General features: G+C 37.8%; 1 protein-coding gene across 4 annotated transcripts in view; it reads right to left on the bottom strand.

The window, feature by feature from the left end:
• Nucleotides 1-15141, bottom strand: part of LOC110542446 (UDP-glucuronosyltransferase 2B1-like) — a 32444-nt gene extending 17303 nt beyond the window's left edge. For all 4 annotated transcript variants that reach the window (XR_009590937.1, XR_009590936.1, XM_060380866.1 and 1 more), the window contains exons 1-2: nucleotides 14403-15141; nucleotides 13203-13351 (exon numbers count right to left, since the gene is read on the bottom strand). Coding sequence is in view for 2 of the 4 variants with exons in the window: in XM_060380866.1 (XP_060236849.1) it covers nucleotides 13203-13351; nucleotides 14403-15126 (873 nt within the window). In the remaining 2 variants the exon portion in view is untranslated. The remainder of the gene's footprint in view (nucleotides 1-13202; nucleotides 13352-14402) is intronic.
• Between the last annotated feature and the right edge of the window lie 1641 nt (nucleotides 15142-16782).

The following is a 16782-nucleotide window of genomic DNA, read 5'->3' as shown; positions in this document are numbered from 1 at the left end:
CAAGCAATGAAACAGGGTTAGATCACCGACTCCATTACAAAAGGAACTAACATGCATTGGTCACTATTATCTATCAATATCAATGGACTCAACTCACCAATAAAAAGGCACAGGCTAACAGAATGGTTAAGGAAACAGAATCCAACATTCTGTTGCATCCAAGAAACACACCTATGCAACAAAGATAAACACTACCTCAGAGTAAAGGGCTGGAAAACTGTTTTTCAAACAAATGGTTCCAGAAAACAAGCTGGAGTAGCCATCCTAATATCTAATAAAATAGACTTTCAACCCAAGTTAATCAAAAAAGATAAGGAGGGCCATTATATTCTCATCAAAGGAAAAATCCACCAAGAGGACATCACAATCATGAATATCTATGCCCCAAATACAAGAGCACCGACATTCGTAAATGAAACATTATTAAAGCTTAAATCATACATTGATCCTAATACCTTAATAGTGGGAGACTTCAACACTCCACTCTCACCAAGGGACAGATCAACTAGACAGACACCAAATAGGGAAATAAAAGCACTCACAGAATCCCTAAATCAAATGGACCTAATAGATGTCTACAGATCATTTCACCCAAACTCAAAAGAGTACACCTTCTTTTCAGCACCGCATGGAACCTTTTCCAAAATAGACCATATAGTGGGTCACAAAGAAAGCCTCAACAGATACAAAAGGATTGAAATAATCCCATGTATACTATCTGACCACCATGGACTAAAGCTAGACATCAACAACAACAGAAACAACAAAAAGCCGACACGCACATGGAAACTGAACAGCTTACTACTCAATGACAGCTGGGTTAAGGAAGAAATAAAGAAAGAAATTAAAGACTTCCTAGAATTCAATGAAAAGGAAGGCTCAACATACCCAAATTTATGGGACACATTGAAAGCAGTGCTCAGAGGAAAATTTATAGCACTAAGTGCCTGCAAGAAGAAATTTGTAACATCACATACAAACAACTTAATGGCCCAACTGAAAACCCTAGAAAAAAAAGAAGCAGATACACCCAAGAGGAGCAGACGGCTGGAAATAATCAAACTAAGGGCTGAAATCAATCAACTAGAAACAAATAAAACTATCCAAAGAATCAATGAAAAAAAACACTGGTTCTTTGAGAAAATCAACAAGATAGACAAACCCTTAGCCAAACTAACTAAAAAGCAGAGAGAAACTATCCAGATCAGCAAAATCAGAAATGAAAATGGGGACATAACCACAGACACTGAGGAAATCCAAACAATTATTAGGTCATACTACAAAAGCCTATATGCCACAAAATTTGAAAATCTAAATGAAATGGATGATTTTCTTGAAAGATTCCATCTACCAAAACTAAGTCAAGATCACATAGAAAGACTGAATAGCCCTATATCTCCCAAGGATATTGAAGCAGTCATTAACAGTCTTCCTTCCAAAAAAAGCCCTGGACCAGATGGCTTCAGCGCAGAATTCTACAAGACCTTCAAAGTAGTGCTAACTCCAATTCTCCTCAAGCTATTCCACAAAATAGAAACAGAAGGAACACTACCAAACTCATTCTATGAAGCCACAGTCACCTTAATAACTAAACCACACAAAGACCCAACAAAAAAAGAGAACTTCAGGCCTATCTCTCTTATGAACATTGACGCAAAAATACTCAATAAAATACTTGCAAACCGAATCCAAGAACATATCAAAGATATCATCCACCATGACCAAGTAGGCTTCATCCCAGGCATGCAAGGGTGGTTCAACATACGGAAATCCATCAATGTAATCCACTACATAAACAAACTGAAGGAGAAAAACCACATAATCATCTCCTTAGATGCCGAAAAAGCATTTGACAAAGTCCAACACCCATTCATGTTTAAAGTCTTGGAGAGATCAGGGATACAAGGCACATACCTAAACATAGTAAAGGCAATATACAGCAAGCCTATAGCTAACATCAAACTCAATGGAGAGAAACTTAAATCAATCCCACTGAAATCAGGGACAAGACAAGGCTGTCCATTGTCCCCATATCTCTTCAACATAGTACTTGAAGTCCTAGCCAGAACAATACGACAACTAAAGGAGATCAAGGGGATACAAATCGGAAAGGAAGAGGTCAAAGTGTCACTATTTTCAGATGATATGATAGTATACATGAGCAACCCCAAAAATTCAACCAGAGAACTCCTTCAGCTGATAAACACCTTCAGCAAAGTGGCAGGATACAAAATCAACTCAAAAAAATCAGAAGCCCTCCTATATACCAAAGACAAAAAGGCTGAGAAAGAAATTAGGGAAACAACACCCTTCACAATAGCCACTAATAACATAAAGTACCTTGGTGTGACTCTAACCAAGCAAGTGAAAGACCTGTTTGAGAAAAACTTCAAGTCTCTGAAGAAAGAAATCGAAGAAGATATCAGAAGATGGAAAGATCTCCCATGCTCATGGATTGGTAGGATTAACATTGTGAAAATGGCCATACTGCCAAAAGCAATCTACAGATTCAATGCAATTCCCATCAAAATACCAACTCAATTCTTTACAGACCTTGAAAAAAAGATTCTCAGCTTCATATGGAGAAACAAAAAACCCAGAATCTCCAAAACGATCCTGTACAACAACAGATCATCTGGAGGTATCTCCATTCCTGATCTCAAGCTGTACTACAGGGCAACAGTAATAAAAACTGCATGGTATTGGCATAGAAATAGAAAGGAGGATCAATGGAACTGCATAGAAGACCCAGAAATAAATCCACACACTTATGAATACTCGATATTTGACAAAGAAGCCAAATCCATTCAATGGAAAAAAGACAGCATCTTCAACAAATGGTGCTGGACCAACTGGATGTCTACATGCAGAAAAATGAAAATAGATCCATATTTATCACCCTGCACAAAACTAAAGTCAAAGTGGATCAAGGACCTCAACATAAAACCAGATACCTTAAATCATTTGGAAAAAAAAGTGGGGAACAGCCTAGAACTCATTGGCACAGGAGACAACTTCCTGAACAGAATACCAACAGCACAGGCTCTAAGAGCAACAATCAATAAATGGGACCTCATGAAACTGAAAAGTTTCTGTAAAGGAAAGGATACCGTCATCAAAACAAAACGACTGCCTACAGATTGGGAAAAATCTTCACTAACCCTTTATCTGACAGAGGACTAATATCCAGTATATACAAAGAACTAAAGAAGCTGAAAAGCAGCAAACCAAGTAACCCAATTAAAAAATGGGGAACAGAGCTAAACAGAGAATTCTTGACAGAGGAATATCGAATGGCAGAAAAACACTTAAAGAAATGCTCATCCTCATTAGCCATCAGGGAAATGCAAATCAAAATGACCCTGAGATATCACCTTACACCCATCAGAATGGCCAAGATGAAAAACTCAAGCAATAATACATGCTGGAGAGGTTGTGGAGAAAGGGGAACCCTCCTCCACTGTTGGTGGGAATGTAAACTGGTACAACCACTCTGGAAAGCTATCTGGCGCTTTCTAAGACAAATAGGAATAGTGCTTCCTCAAGACCCAGCTATACCACTGCTAGGTATATACCCAAAGTTTGTTCAAGTACACAAAAGGGATACTTGCTCAACCATGTTTATAGCAGCTCTATTTGTAATAGCCAGAACCTGGAAACAACCCAGATGTCCATCAACGGAGGAATGGGTACAGAAATTGTGGTATTTTTATACAATGGAATACTACTCAGCAATCAAAAAGGAGGAAATCATGAAATTTGCAGGCAAATGGTGGGATCTAGAAAAGATCATTCTGAGTGAAATATCCCAGAAGGAGAAAGACAAACATGGGATATACTCACTTATATAGACCTATAAGATATGATAAACATAATGAAATCTATACACCTAAAAATGATAATCAATAGAGCGGACATGGGGTAAGATGTTCAATCCTCGTTTAGAAAGACAGATGGGATGTGCATTGAACGTATGACAGGAGTCTACTGAGCGCATCTGAAAGACTCTAACTAGCAGTGTTTTCAAAGCAAAGACTCATGACCAAACCTTTGGCAGAGTACAGGGAATCATAAGAAAGAAGGGGAGTTAGTCTGATGGGGAAAGGATAGGAGCGCCACAAGGACCAAATATATCTGGGCACAGGGTCTTTTCTGAGACTGACATTCAACCAAGGACCATGTATGGATATAACCTAGAACCTCCACTCAGATGTAGCCTGTGGTAGCTCAGTAACCAATTGGTTTCCCAAAGTGAGGGGAACAGGGACTATTTCTAACAGGAACTCAATGACTGGCTCTTTGGTCTCCCCACCCCTGAAGGGAGGAGCAGTCCTGTTAGGCCACAGAGGAGGGCTTTGCAGCCAGTCCTGAAGATACCTGATAAAACAGGATCAGATGAATGGGGAGGAGGTCCCCCCTATCAGTGGACTTGTAAAGGGGCACAGTGGAGATGAGGGAGGGAGGGAGGGACTGGGAGGGAATGAGGGATCGGGACACGGCTGGGATACAGAGTTAATAAAATGTAACTGATAAAAAAAATAAAAAATAAAAAAAAGAAGATACAATGGAAGAAATCGATGTATTCATCAAAGAAAATGTTAAATCCAAAAAATTCCTAACACAGACCATCCAAGAAATCCAAGACAACATGAAAAGACAAAACCTAAGAATAATAGGAATAGAGGAAAAAGAAGATTCCTTCTTCCAAGGCCGAGAAAATATCTTCAACAAAATCATAGACGAAAAATACCCCAACTTAAAGGAGAAGCCTAGAAGAATACACAAGGCGTACAGAACACCTAATGAATTAGACCAGAAAAGAAAATCCTCCTGCCACCTAATAATCAAAACACTAAGTATACAGAACAAAGAAAAAATACTAAAATCTTCAAGGGAAAAAGGCAAGTAACATATGGTGGCAAACTCATTCAGAATCACACCTGACTTCTCAACAGAGATTATGAAAGCCAGAAGGGCCTGGACGAATATCATGCAGACACTAAGAGAACACATATGTCAGCTCAGGTTAATATATCCAGCAAAACCTCTCAGTCCTCATAGATGGAGAAAGCAAGATATTCAATGACAAAAAAAAAAAAAAATTAAACAATACCTCCCCACAAATCCAGCATTACAAAAGATACTAGAAGGAAAAATACAACCCAGGAAAACTAACTACTTTCAGGAAAACACAGGAAATAAATAACCTCACTACAGCAAAACTAAAAGTAGCCAAGCACACAAACGCACTACCATAGCCAACATCAAAATCAAAGCATCTAACAGCCACTGGTCATTAATCTCCCTTAATATCAATGCACTCAACTCTCCAATAAGAAGACAAGACCCCACAATCTGTTGCAAACAAGAAACACACCTAAGTCACAAAGATAGACATTACCTGAGAGTAAAGGACTGGAAGATGGTTTTCCAAGCAAATGGACCCAAGAAGCAAGCAGGAGTAGCCATTCTAATATCTAATAAAATATATTTTCAACCAAAAATTAATTAAAAGAGATGGGGAAGGTCATTTCATACTCATCAAAGAAAAACTCCACCAAGAAGACACCACAGTTTTGAACATCTATGCCCCAAATGCAAGAGCACCCACATTCATAAAAGAAAATTAATGAAATTGAAATCACACATAGATCCCCACACATTAATAGTGGGTGACTTCAACACCCCACTCTCAACAAAGGACAAGTCAACAAAACAGAAATTAAAGAAAGAAACAATGACTCTAACAGAGGTCATGAATGAAATGGACCTTACAGACATCTACAGAACCTTTCACCCAATCAAAAAAGAATTTACCTTCTTCTCAGCACCTCACGGATCCTTCTCCAAAATAGACCATATGGTTGGTCACAAAACAAGTCTCGACAGATAAAAAAAAAAAAAAAGAAAGAAAAAAAAAAAGAAAAGATTGAAATAGTCCCATTAACCTATGTAACCACCAGGGACTAAAGCTGGATCTCAATGACAACAGAATTAACAAAAAGCCTATACACACATGGAAATTTAACAACTTGCTTTTCAATCTGGGTCAGGTAAGAAAGAAAGAAAGAAATTAAAGTCTTCCTAGAATTCAATGAAAATGAAAGCACAACATATCCAAACTTATGGGACATGATGAAAGTAGTGCTAAGAAGAAAGTGCCTTCAAGAAGAAATTCAAAACATCTCATACAAGCAATTTAAAAGCTCACCTGAAAGCCTTAGAAAAAAAAGCAGACACACCAAAGAGGAGTAGACAGCTGGAAATAATCAAACTCAGGGCTGAAATCAATCAATTAGAAACAAATAAAACAATTCAAAGAATCAATGAAACCAAGAGCTGGTTCTTTGAGAAAATCAACAAGATCGACAAACCCTTAGCCAAACTAAGTCAAAGACAAAGAGACACTATCCAAATCAACAAAATCAGAAATGAAAAGGGGACATAACTAGAGACACTGAGGAAATCCAAACAATCATTAGGTCTTACTTCAAAAGCCTATATGCCACAAAATTTGAAAATCTAAAAAATGAACAATTTTCTTGATTGATTCCTCTTACCAAAGCTGAATCAAGACCAGGTAAATCAGTTAACTGGTCCTATATCCCCTAAGGAAATAGAAGTGGTTATTAAAAGTCTCCCATTCAAAATGAAGTCCAGGGCTAGATAGTTTCAGAACAGATTCTACCAGACCTTCCAAAAAGAACACCAATACCCATCAAACTTTTTCACAAAATAGATACGGAAGGGACACTACCAAACTCATTCTATGAAGTCAGTCACCTTGGTACCTAAACCTCACAAAGACCCAACAAAGAAAGAATTTCAGGTCAATCTCCCTTATGAACATTGATGCAAAAATACTCAATAAAATACTTGCAAACTGAATCCAAGCACACATCAAAAATATGTGCCACTATGACCAAGTAGGCTTCATCCCAGGTATGCAGGGGTGGTTCATTATACGGAAATCCATCAATGTGATCCACCATATTAACAAACTGAAAGAAAAGAAATCTATAATAATCTCTTTAGATGCTGAGAAAGCATTTGACCAAATCCAACATCCATTCATGTTTAAAGTATTGGAGAGATCAGGGATACAAGGCATGTACCTGAACATGGTAAAGGAAACATACAGCAAGCCTATAACCAATATCAACCTCAATGAAGAGAAACTTAAATCAATCCCACTGAAATCAGGGACAAGACAAGGCTGCCCACTCTCTCTGAATCTCTTCAACATTGTTCTTGAAGTCCTTGCTAGAGAAATAAGACAATTGAAGGAGTTCAAGGGGATACAAATTGGAAAGGAAGAAGTCAAATTATCACTATTTGCAGATGATATGATAGTATACCTGAGTGACCCCAAAAATTCTACCAGAAAACTCCTTCAGCTGATAAATACTTTCAGCAAAGTGGCTGGATATAAAATTAACTCAAAAAAATCAGTAGCCCTCTTCTATACAAAATACAAAAGGCTGAAAATGAAATTAGGGAAATAACACCCTTCACAATAGCCACAAAGGACATAAAGTACATTGGTGTGACCCTAACCACGAAAATAAAAAACTTGTATGAAAAAAGTTTCCACTCTCTGAAGAAAGAATTAGTGTTGGGAGTGGTGCCTCTGGCAGCTGCTTTGATATTTAAATTTCAGCAGAGAGGCTGCTTTTACCGGACCTTCACTAAAGGCAGGGTAGAATTTGCAAGTCCATCTCCTTTTGTTTGTGACAGCAGGTGGGATAGCTTGTGAGGTTCACACCTCTTCCTCAGGCTCCTCATGGAAATTAAACCATTGTTCTGAGATGTTTCTACTCTGGCTTAAAAACTCTACAATAAAAAGACAGGCCGACAGTTACTGCTAAGAGGCTGAGAGTTGCTGCTAGAGGCTAGAGGCTTTTTGCTGTGGCTGTTGAGTCTGGATATTCTTAAAAAAGCCTCCTGTGTGCTGTGTGTTATTTTATTAATTTTAATCCTCACTCCCGACTCAAGAACCGTTTGACTCTGCTGGCTGGCTCCGGCAAATTAGAAGAAGATATCAGTAAATGAAAAGATCTCCCATGCTCATGGATTGGCAGGATTAACATAGTAAAAATGGCCATCTTGCCAAAAGCAATCTACAGATTCAATTCCCCTCAAAATACCAAAACAATTCTTTACACACCTTGAAAGAAAAATCTCAACTTCATGTGGAATAACAAGAAACCCAGAATTTTCAAAACAATCCTCTATAATAAAAGATCTTCTGGAGGTATCTCCATCCCTGATCTCAAGCTGTACTATAGAGCAACAATACTAAAAATTGCATGGTACTGGCATAGAAACCTACTGGTGGATCAATGGAATCAAATAGAAGACCCTGAAATAAACCCATACACTTATGGACACCTGATCTTTGACAAAGATGCCAAAATCATACAATGGAATATAGATAACATCTTCAACAAATGGTGCTGGTCTAACTGGATGTCTACATGTAGACAAATGCAAATATATCCATACTTATCACCCTGCACAAAACTAAAGTTCAAGTAGATCAAGGACCTTAATATAAAACCATACATACTAAACTTGTTAGAAGAGTAAGTGGGGAAGAGCCTTGAATTCAACAGGAGACAACTTCCTAAACACACCCCAACAGCTCAGGCTCTAAGAGCAACAATCAATAAATGGGACCTCATGAAACTGAAAAGCTTTTTTAAAGTAAAGGACACTGTCTTCGGAACAAAACAACTGACTACAGATTGGGAAAGTATATTCACCAACCCTATATCTGACATAGGGCTAATATCCAGTATATATAAAGAACTCAAGAAGTTAAAAAGCAACAAATCAAGTAATCCAATTAAAAATGGAGTACTGAGCTAAACAGAGAATTCTCAACAGAGGAATATCGAATGGCAGAGAAACACTTAAAGAAATGCTCAACATCATTAGTCATTAGGGAAATGCTAATAGAACAACCTGAGATTTCACTTTACACCCATCAGAATGGCTAAGATCAAAAACTCAAGTGACAACACATGGTGGAGAGGTCGTGGAGAAAGGGGAACCCTCCTCTACTGCTAGTGGGAATGTAAACTTATACAACCACTCTGGAAATCAATCTGGTGCTTTCTCAGACTATTAGGAATAGTGCTTCCTCAAGATCCAGCTCTACAACTCCTAGGCTTATATCCAAAAGATGCTCAAGTACACAACAAGGACATTTGCTCAACTATGTATGTAGAAGCTTCACTTGTAATAGCCAGAAGCTGGAAACAGCCCAGATGCCCCTCAACTGAGGAATGGATACAGAAATTGTAGTACATCTTCACAATGGAATATTACTCAGCAATAAAAAACAAGGAAATCATGAAATTTGCAGGGAAATGGTGGGGATTGGAAAAGATCATTCTGAGTGAAGTATCCCAGAAGCAGAAAGACACACATGGAATATACTCACTCTATATATAGACATATAATATAGGATAAACCTACTAAAATCTGTACACCTAAAGAAACTAATCAGGAAGGAGGACTCTGGCTAAAATGCTCAATCCCCATTCAGAAAGACAAAGAAGGACATTAGGAAAAAGAGAAAACAGGGAACAAGTTCGGAGCCTTTCACAGAGGGCCTCTGAAAGGCTCTACCTTGCAGACTATCAGAGCAGATACTGAGACTCATGGCCAACTTTTGGGCAAAGTACATGGAATTTTATTAAAGAAGTGGGAAATAGTAAGGCCTGGAGAGGACAGGAAGAGCAATAGAACCAAAAATCTGAGCACAAGGGTCTTTCCTGAGACTGATACTCCAACCAAGTACCATGCATGGAGATAACCTAGAACTGCTGTGAGATGTAGCCTATGACAATTCAGTGTCCAAGTGGTTTTCATAGTAATGGAAACAGGGACTGTCTCTGACATGAAATGATTGGCCTGCTATTTGATCACCTCCCCTGAGGGGGGAGTTGCCTTACCAGGCCACAGAGGAAACAATGCAGCCACTCCTGATGAGACCTAATAGACTAGGATCAGAAGGAAGGAAAAGAAGACCTCTCCTATCAGTGGACTTGGGGAGGGGCATGCGTGAAGAAGGGAGAGGGAAGGAGGGTTAGGAGAGGAGGAGAGAGGGAGCCAAAGGGGGATAAAAAGTGAATAAAGTGTAATTACTTAAAAAATTAAAAAAAAAAACATTACTACATGGAAACACTAGTAAAACTACAAGTGAGATCTTCCAGAAAGTCAGGTTAATTAGGGAAGCAGACTAGCAAGGTAAACAATGCTAATGATTCGGGTCATAGCAAGATAGGTTGTCGGAGACAAGGAGAGTTGGTGTGGCCAGGCCATAGAGATAGCACAGATGTCACCAGGATATTAACCACATCATTCCCAGACTTTGGAGATGAAAAAGTTTTCCTCTTTCTCTCTCTTTGAAGAGATGACCTTTTTTTTTTATGAACATTTCTGGTTTTCCTAGTGCTTATCCTTATATACAAGGACATATATGCCACATACATTGGAGGACGCTATGTACACTACCAGAGGATAAAAATAATCACCAGTCTTACCCATTTGTGAACTTTGTGAGCTCCAATAATGGCTGGAAAAGCAAGACATGCTCACCTGTGCAACAATTCCTGAACAACCACTGAATGAGAGTAACCAACCACTGAATTTAAATCCAGCTTCACAAGATTAAATCCATATCTGGCATTATTCTCTGTCACTAAGAGACTGTAACTATACAGCTTGTAGACGTTAGAGGAGAACCCATGACTTTTATTTGTTGTGGGTATTAATATTTACTATTGTTATATCTTTTAGTTAAGCAGCTGTTATTCCAAAACCTGCTGTATACCCAAATCACCACACAGAGACTAAAATTTATTTAATTAACATAGAACACAATGTTGGCAATGATAACTTCATCCTAAACCTCCAAACCCACATAGTTTCTTATCACTCAGATTTCACCCATTATACTTGCTTTTAGTCATGGTGTAGGTCCGGTCCATCACTCCACATGGCTACAAGGCTTTTCCTGTGGATTCTCTGTTCTTCTTCTACTCATTTCCTTCTTTTCCCTTCCAGATCAGGATGTCCCACCCTATCCCCTCTATTGCACAGCATTGGGGCTGGTTGTTTAATTGACAAAACAGAGAACAAATGGTGGTATGTTTACACAAATTTGAGACAGGTGATGCTTAGAATAAACATCACAATGCAATGTCCAGATTGAAAACAGTTTGGTAGAGAAATCAGCATTGGAATGAACAAGGATAAATTGTATACATTAAAAAAACATTATAAAACAATTATTCTACTAAACTTATATAGTATCAACCTCACTTCTAATGACTCATCATTATACATACAGATTCATACACTTTTCAAACCTCATCACAGAAGTTTTATTTGTAGTTGATGGTGATCACCACAGAGGCCTACCCTGCAAGGTACATAGAATTAGCGGGCATGGAATGCTCAACACTAAATGAGATATCTATACCCCATACAGCCATACAAGGACTCAGGGTTCATTGCAAAAGAGGGGTCAGAAAGACTGTAAGAGCCTGAGGTGCTGGTTGACTACACAGCAACAATGTCCTCCAGATGCAGCAGGGCAGGGCAAAAGTCAATCAACTGTTTGTAACAACACACACAAGCCCCAAGTGAGCTCAAGACAGACAAGATCACAGCATGGAGAGGAGCAACAGACATGAACTTCCACCATTAGTTGAGGAGCTATTGGCAACTGAAACTTCTGGGAAAGTTTTCTTTAATAATACTGCCCCTGGTAGACTGACAACCCTCCAGTGGAAGGCCATACATGAAAGAATGTACGGGCAGCACACATTTGCCTAGATGAATGTAAAATGGAAAGTGAACACAAAGTTAGTTGGGTAAGAATGGTAGGTGAATCTGGGAGAAGTTGTGGAGGGCTGAATATGATCAAAACACAATGTATAAAATTCATGGAGAAATAATAAAAGAGCAAACAAACCCATAGAACAAGTATAAGAAAGAAGCTTACAAATCTGCTATAATTCTGTGAGAGATGCACCAATTCTGCATGTAAGTTGAAGACAGCTCTTTTAAGGAATGGTATAGAGAATTATATTTATCTGCACACACAGGTGGAAAATAGAACCCTTCTCTCTCTCTGAATTATTTTGCTCAAAATGGCTAAATGGCATGAAAATGAGAACTGAAAGTTCAAAATCCCCCTTAAGATAACTCAGTGACATTGAAAAAGACAGTCATTTATTAATTAGCAACCCAACAGCTGAGGAAATGAATTGGGAACTGACAAATGGGATGACTTCTTAATAAATACTTCTAAAGAACAAAGAAAACTCTCATCAAAATGAAGAGACCCACTTAAGAGTGGGAGGAAAATCTGAACTCTTATCCAGTGTGTAGATGATTCCTAGAAACCCTGTAACAATAAAAGTAAAAAATAAATTCAACAAACATAGGGAAATAATACAAAGGCGTCTGTTTCTATAGAAGTACAAATAGCCTATAGTTATATAAAAAGTGGAAAGGGAGAAGAGGGCATAGTGTGTGCAACACTTGTAGATGTATCTTTCAACACCACATGCCTGCTTCGTCATCTTCCTGCATAGCTGAACCTGGAAATATTAGCAATGGGTTTTTAAAAGTCTTTTCTCCCTCTTTCTTCATTCTTTTATCTAACCTGCACACTACCCAGGTCATTGTAACTATACAAGGATTCTAGGGCATATCCTGGGATCTCTGTTGCAAATCTCTTCAACATACCTGCCTTTCTCTGATAACACAATGTAAAATATATACTGTATTATAAACAATATTTCTTAATTAATGTACTATTTTTAATATAATATATTGTCTCTTTAATGCAGACATTGATTTTTCTTTGTTTCTTTAGATAATCTACATTTGTTTCTGGCATTTCCTATTTATTCTTGAATAGAATATAAGTTCTTGGTTTATGAGTTACATCCAAACCCTTAAATCACTGACAACATTCTAAAAAGATTTCACATGTTTCTTGACAGTAGTGAGACACAGTGATGTGTTAAAGTAAGGAAATAATGTATATGTCAATTGGAAGAGAATTCTAATCCACTTTTTTTATCTCTCATGAAAACAAACTTACAGAAATAATGGAAAAGAACTATTTCCATGAAGAAAGGCAAAGCATTTTATAAAAGGAAACAATGTAGGGTTACCTCAGGCAGTGGTTTGGCTGGTTTGCAGTGGAGTCCTCCCACAAAATCAAAATTAGGTAAGAGTGGGTGAGGAAATTCCAAGTCCCAGTAAGTTCGAATGAGCCAAATGTCTGCTTTCCCCATCATCTCACCTAACGTTGTGGGTCTCCCTGTATCACAAAAGCATGTAAAAATATACAATAGTAAAAGGATTTTGTCTAGAACACAGCATGTGATTTCTGGAGATGAGCTGAAAGACTGTAGACAAGCAATTCCCAATGTTTCAATTGTGATTTTTGATATAAATGTATTAACACAAATTTTAATTTGTGAAAAATTACATTGCCTTCCAAAGTTACACCAAGAAATGTGAAACATTTTGGCTATTGTAAAGAAGCTTGAAAATATTCAGAAAAATAGCTTTCATAGACTATTTGGTCTCGTTTGTACATTTTAGAAGTGAGTTGCTTGGACTCTGGATCTTCAAATTCACTGTGATAATCTGTAAGGTAGGAATCAATTCCTTTTTGCCACTCCTGTATTGTGGCCATCACAGGATATTAGTAACAATAATTTAGTTGTGTATATCAAAGGTTCAGCTGGATATTTTCATACATAGTTAACATTCAAGTTCTTCTTACTATTAACTTAGGCAATATTTTATTTAATGGAAAGGCATTTAAAAACAAACCAATAAAAACGTGTGCATTTTACAGCAAGATTTTAGGCTTTAAGACAAAAGTTTCATGAGTTTAAGAACTCTCAAACTGTAAGAAAACTAAGTTCCCTTGACTGCTTCTGGTTCCAAAGATACTACATAAAAATCTTCCATGATATTTTCAATAAATGTTTTAATATGTAGGTGAAGTAACTTTTACAAGGGAAAATATTTTCTTCAATGATATATAGACAGTTGTGGTAATGAGTAATAAGTTCTTAGGGTACTTATGTACAGTTATTAAAGTGTTCAGTGAGTTTCTTTACTCAGGCAAACCTAGAGTAGATCAAATGGTCACCAAGAAATTTCTCCTTTGCCTCAATTTGCAGGTTAGTTCCGGAGTGTTCTGCCTTATTTTAAGGCTATTTGATTTTCTTCTATTTTTACCTTATCAGCTCATAATTGACAGCCTCATTCTATGACTGTATATTCATCCACACACACTCACATTCAGAGAAGCAGCAAGTCAGGATTTCACAGCAACAGTGAAAGGAACAGTTTACCTAGAGCTTCACTGTAAAACCGACTCCACGACTTCTCATTAAATGTTTGAAACCAAAAGTCAAAATACAGTAGTTGCAACATATTCTTCACCCTTTCCAGAAATGTCATTCGGTCACTTAATTCTGAGAAAACCACAGGCACATAGGAAGGAGGGAGTGGAAGTCCCCCACTGTACTTTTCACACTTGTATCCAGGACAGAAGCGAAGAGAGTACACTAAAGGTTTCTTAAGCAGTTCGGCCTGCAGCTCACCACAGGGACCTATGGCATCTGCGAGAATGACATCAAACTTAGATTCTCGGAGCTTTTTCATAAGACGCTTGTTCCAAACTACAGCTTTGCAGAAATTTTCAATAACATCAGAATATTCACTAGGGACTTTTTGCATTTTAGAAAAATATGTCCAAAATGGGTAATCTTGAAATTTGTTTGTTAGATCACCTATCCATTTTCCAAACACATTGTCAAGATCTTCTTTACTCAATGGTACAGAGTAAATTTCAAAATTAATAGAAGTTTCATTACTAGGCTCAATAAGGACGGAAGCTGAAGATGTCAGAACAGTCACTTCATGACCTCTCTTCACAAGTTCATCGAGAATCATCTTTATATTGATCCAATGGCTGTATTCTGTGGGCCATACCAGCACTTTTCCACAAGTTCCAGTTCTTAAGAAGCATATCAGCTGTAATAACAGAAAAACTAAAGTCTGTTTTGCGGGCATCTTACTGAAATGGAATGCTTTTGATATCTGATATTCTTTGCAGATTTTAATGCTTTTATGCAAAGTTCAATCAATCAAGAAGTTAACATATAACCTCAAAATACATCAATGAACTGCTGAGCTTGATGGTGTAATGTCATGTGTAAATAAAGGCATGGAACATGAACTCAAGGTTAACAAAATATATTTGTCTTTTTTTTTGTTCGTTTGCTTTTTATTTTTTCGTACCTGGCACTATTGAGCTTAGACTGAATGACCTCCAATGAGCCAGTATCCTGTCTTAAACATCCTGTGATGTTAAGAGTCACAGATGAGAAGCTCCTATTTCTGAAGAGTTCTTACTTAACAGTAGAGATCAAACAAGGATGTGGATGAATCAGCATTTACTAAATATCAGTGCCTTTAAAAATGTTGATTATGTATCATTATGGTATGTTTTAAGGTTCTTCAAATTGCCATATTTTCTCCTGGAAGAATAAGGGAGGCATATAATACCCAGGAAACTAAAGTATCTTAAATACTTCTCCTCTACTATAAAACACACAATTACTTGTGTCCTGGAGATTCTTTGGTGGACACATCTACAACTGAGTCCTCTTTAGGTTTCTCTTGCTGTGATAAACATCATTATTAAAACCACTTGGACAGCATGGGTGTTATTTTAGCTTGGAGTTGTAGTACATCTTGAATAGAATTTAGGGCAGGAATTCAAGGTAGGAACCTGGAGGTAGGACCTGAAGTAGAGGCCATAGAGGAACAATAGATATGACTTATCCTGATGGCACTCTCCATGTGTTCTCTCTTACATCCAGGACCACATTCCCAGGGATGCTAACAGTCTTGGTGAGATGAACTTTTCTACAACCTTCATCAAACCAACAGGACCACTTGATTGACGCATTTTCCCTACTAAGTTCTCCTCTTCTCAAATGACACAAATGTGTGTCAAGTTGACTAAGAACTCACAAAGGCAAAATGACACTGAAAAACCCTTTCCTAAGAATTTCCTCTTTCCTAAGATTTTTATCGTGACAGGGTGTATCTTTCAGAGATGTAGTTGCCTGTGTTTTCTGTGCTTTTGTAAGTATCCCATCCCCTTTGCTCTTGTAAAAAGCTCAATCAATTCCTTGGCTCACCATGCCACACCTGAGTGGAATCAGTAGTTTGTTGCCTGCAAATTTCATGATTTCCTTCTTTTTAATTGCTGGGTGTTAAACCATTGTGTAAATGTACCACAATTTCTGTATCCATTTCTCCATTGAGGACATCGGCTTTGTTTCCAGGTTCTGGCTATTAAGAATAAAGCTACCATGAACATGGTTGAACAATGTCCTTGTTGTGTACTTGAACATATTTTGGATATATACCTAGGAGTGGTTTACCTGGATCTTGAGGAAGCAGCATTCCTAATTGTCTGAGAAAGTGCCAGATTTATTTCAAAGTGGCTGTACAAGTTGACATTCCCACCAGCAGTGGAGGAGGGTTCCCCTTTCTCCACAACCTCTCCAGCATATGCTGTCACTTGAGTTTTTGATCTTAGCCATTCTGATGGGTGTAAGGTGAAATCTCAGGGTCTTTTTGATTTGTATTTCCCTGATGGCTAATGACATTGAGCATTTCTTTAAGTGTTTCTCTGCCATTCGATATCCCTCTGTT

The sequence above is a fragment of the Meriones unguiculatus genome, chromosome 3, assembly GCF_030254825.1.
Source record: "Meriones unguiculatus strain TT.TT164.6M chromosome 3, Bangor_MerUng_6.1, whole genome shotgun sequence".
Lineage (NCBI taxonomy): Eukaryota > Metazoa > Chordata > Mammalia > Rodentia > Muridae > Meriones > Meriones unguiculatus.
The sequence above is the reverse complement of the archived record's forward strand: the minus strand, read 5'-3'. Positions and strand labels throughout refer to the sequence as shown.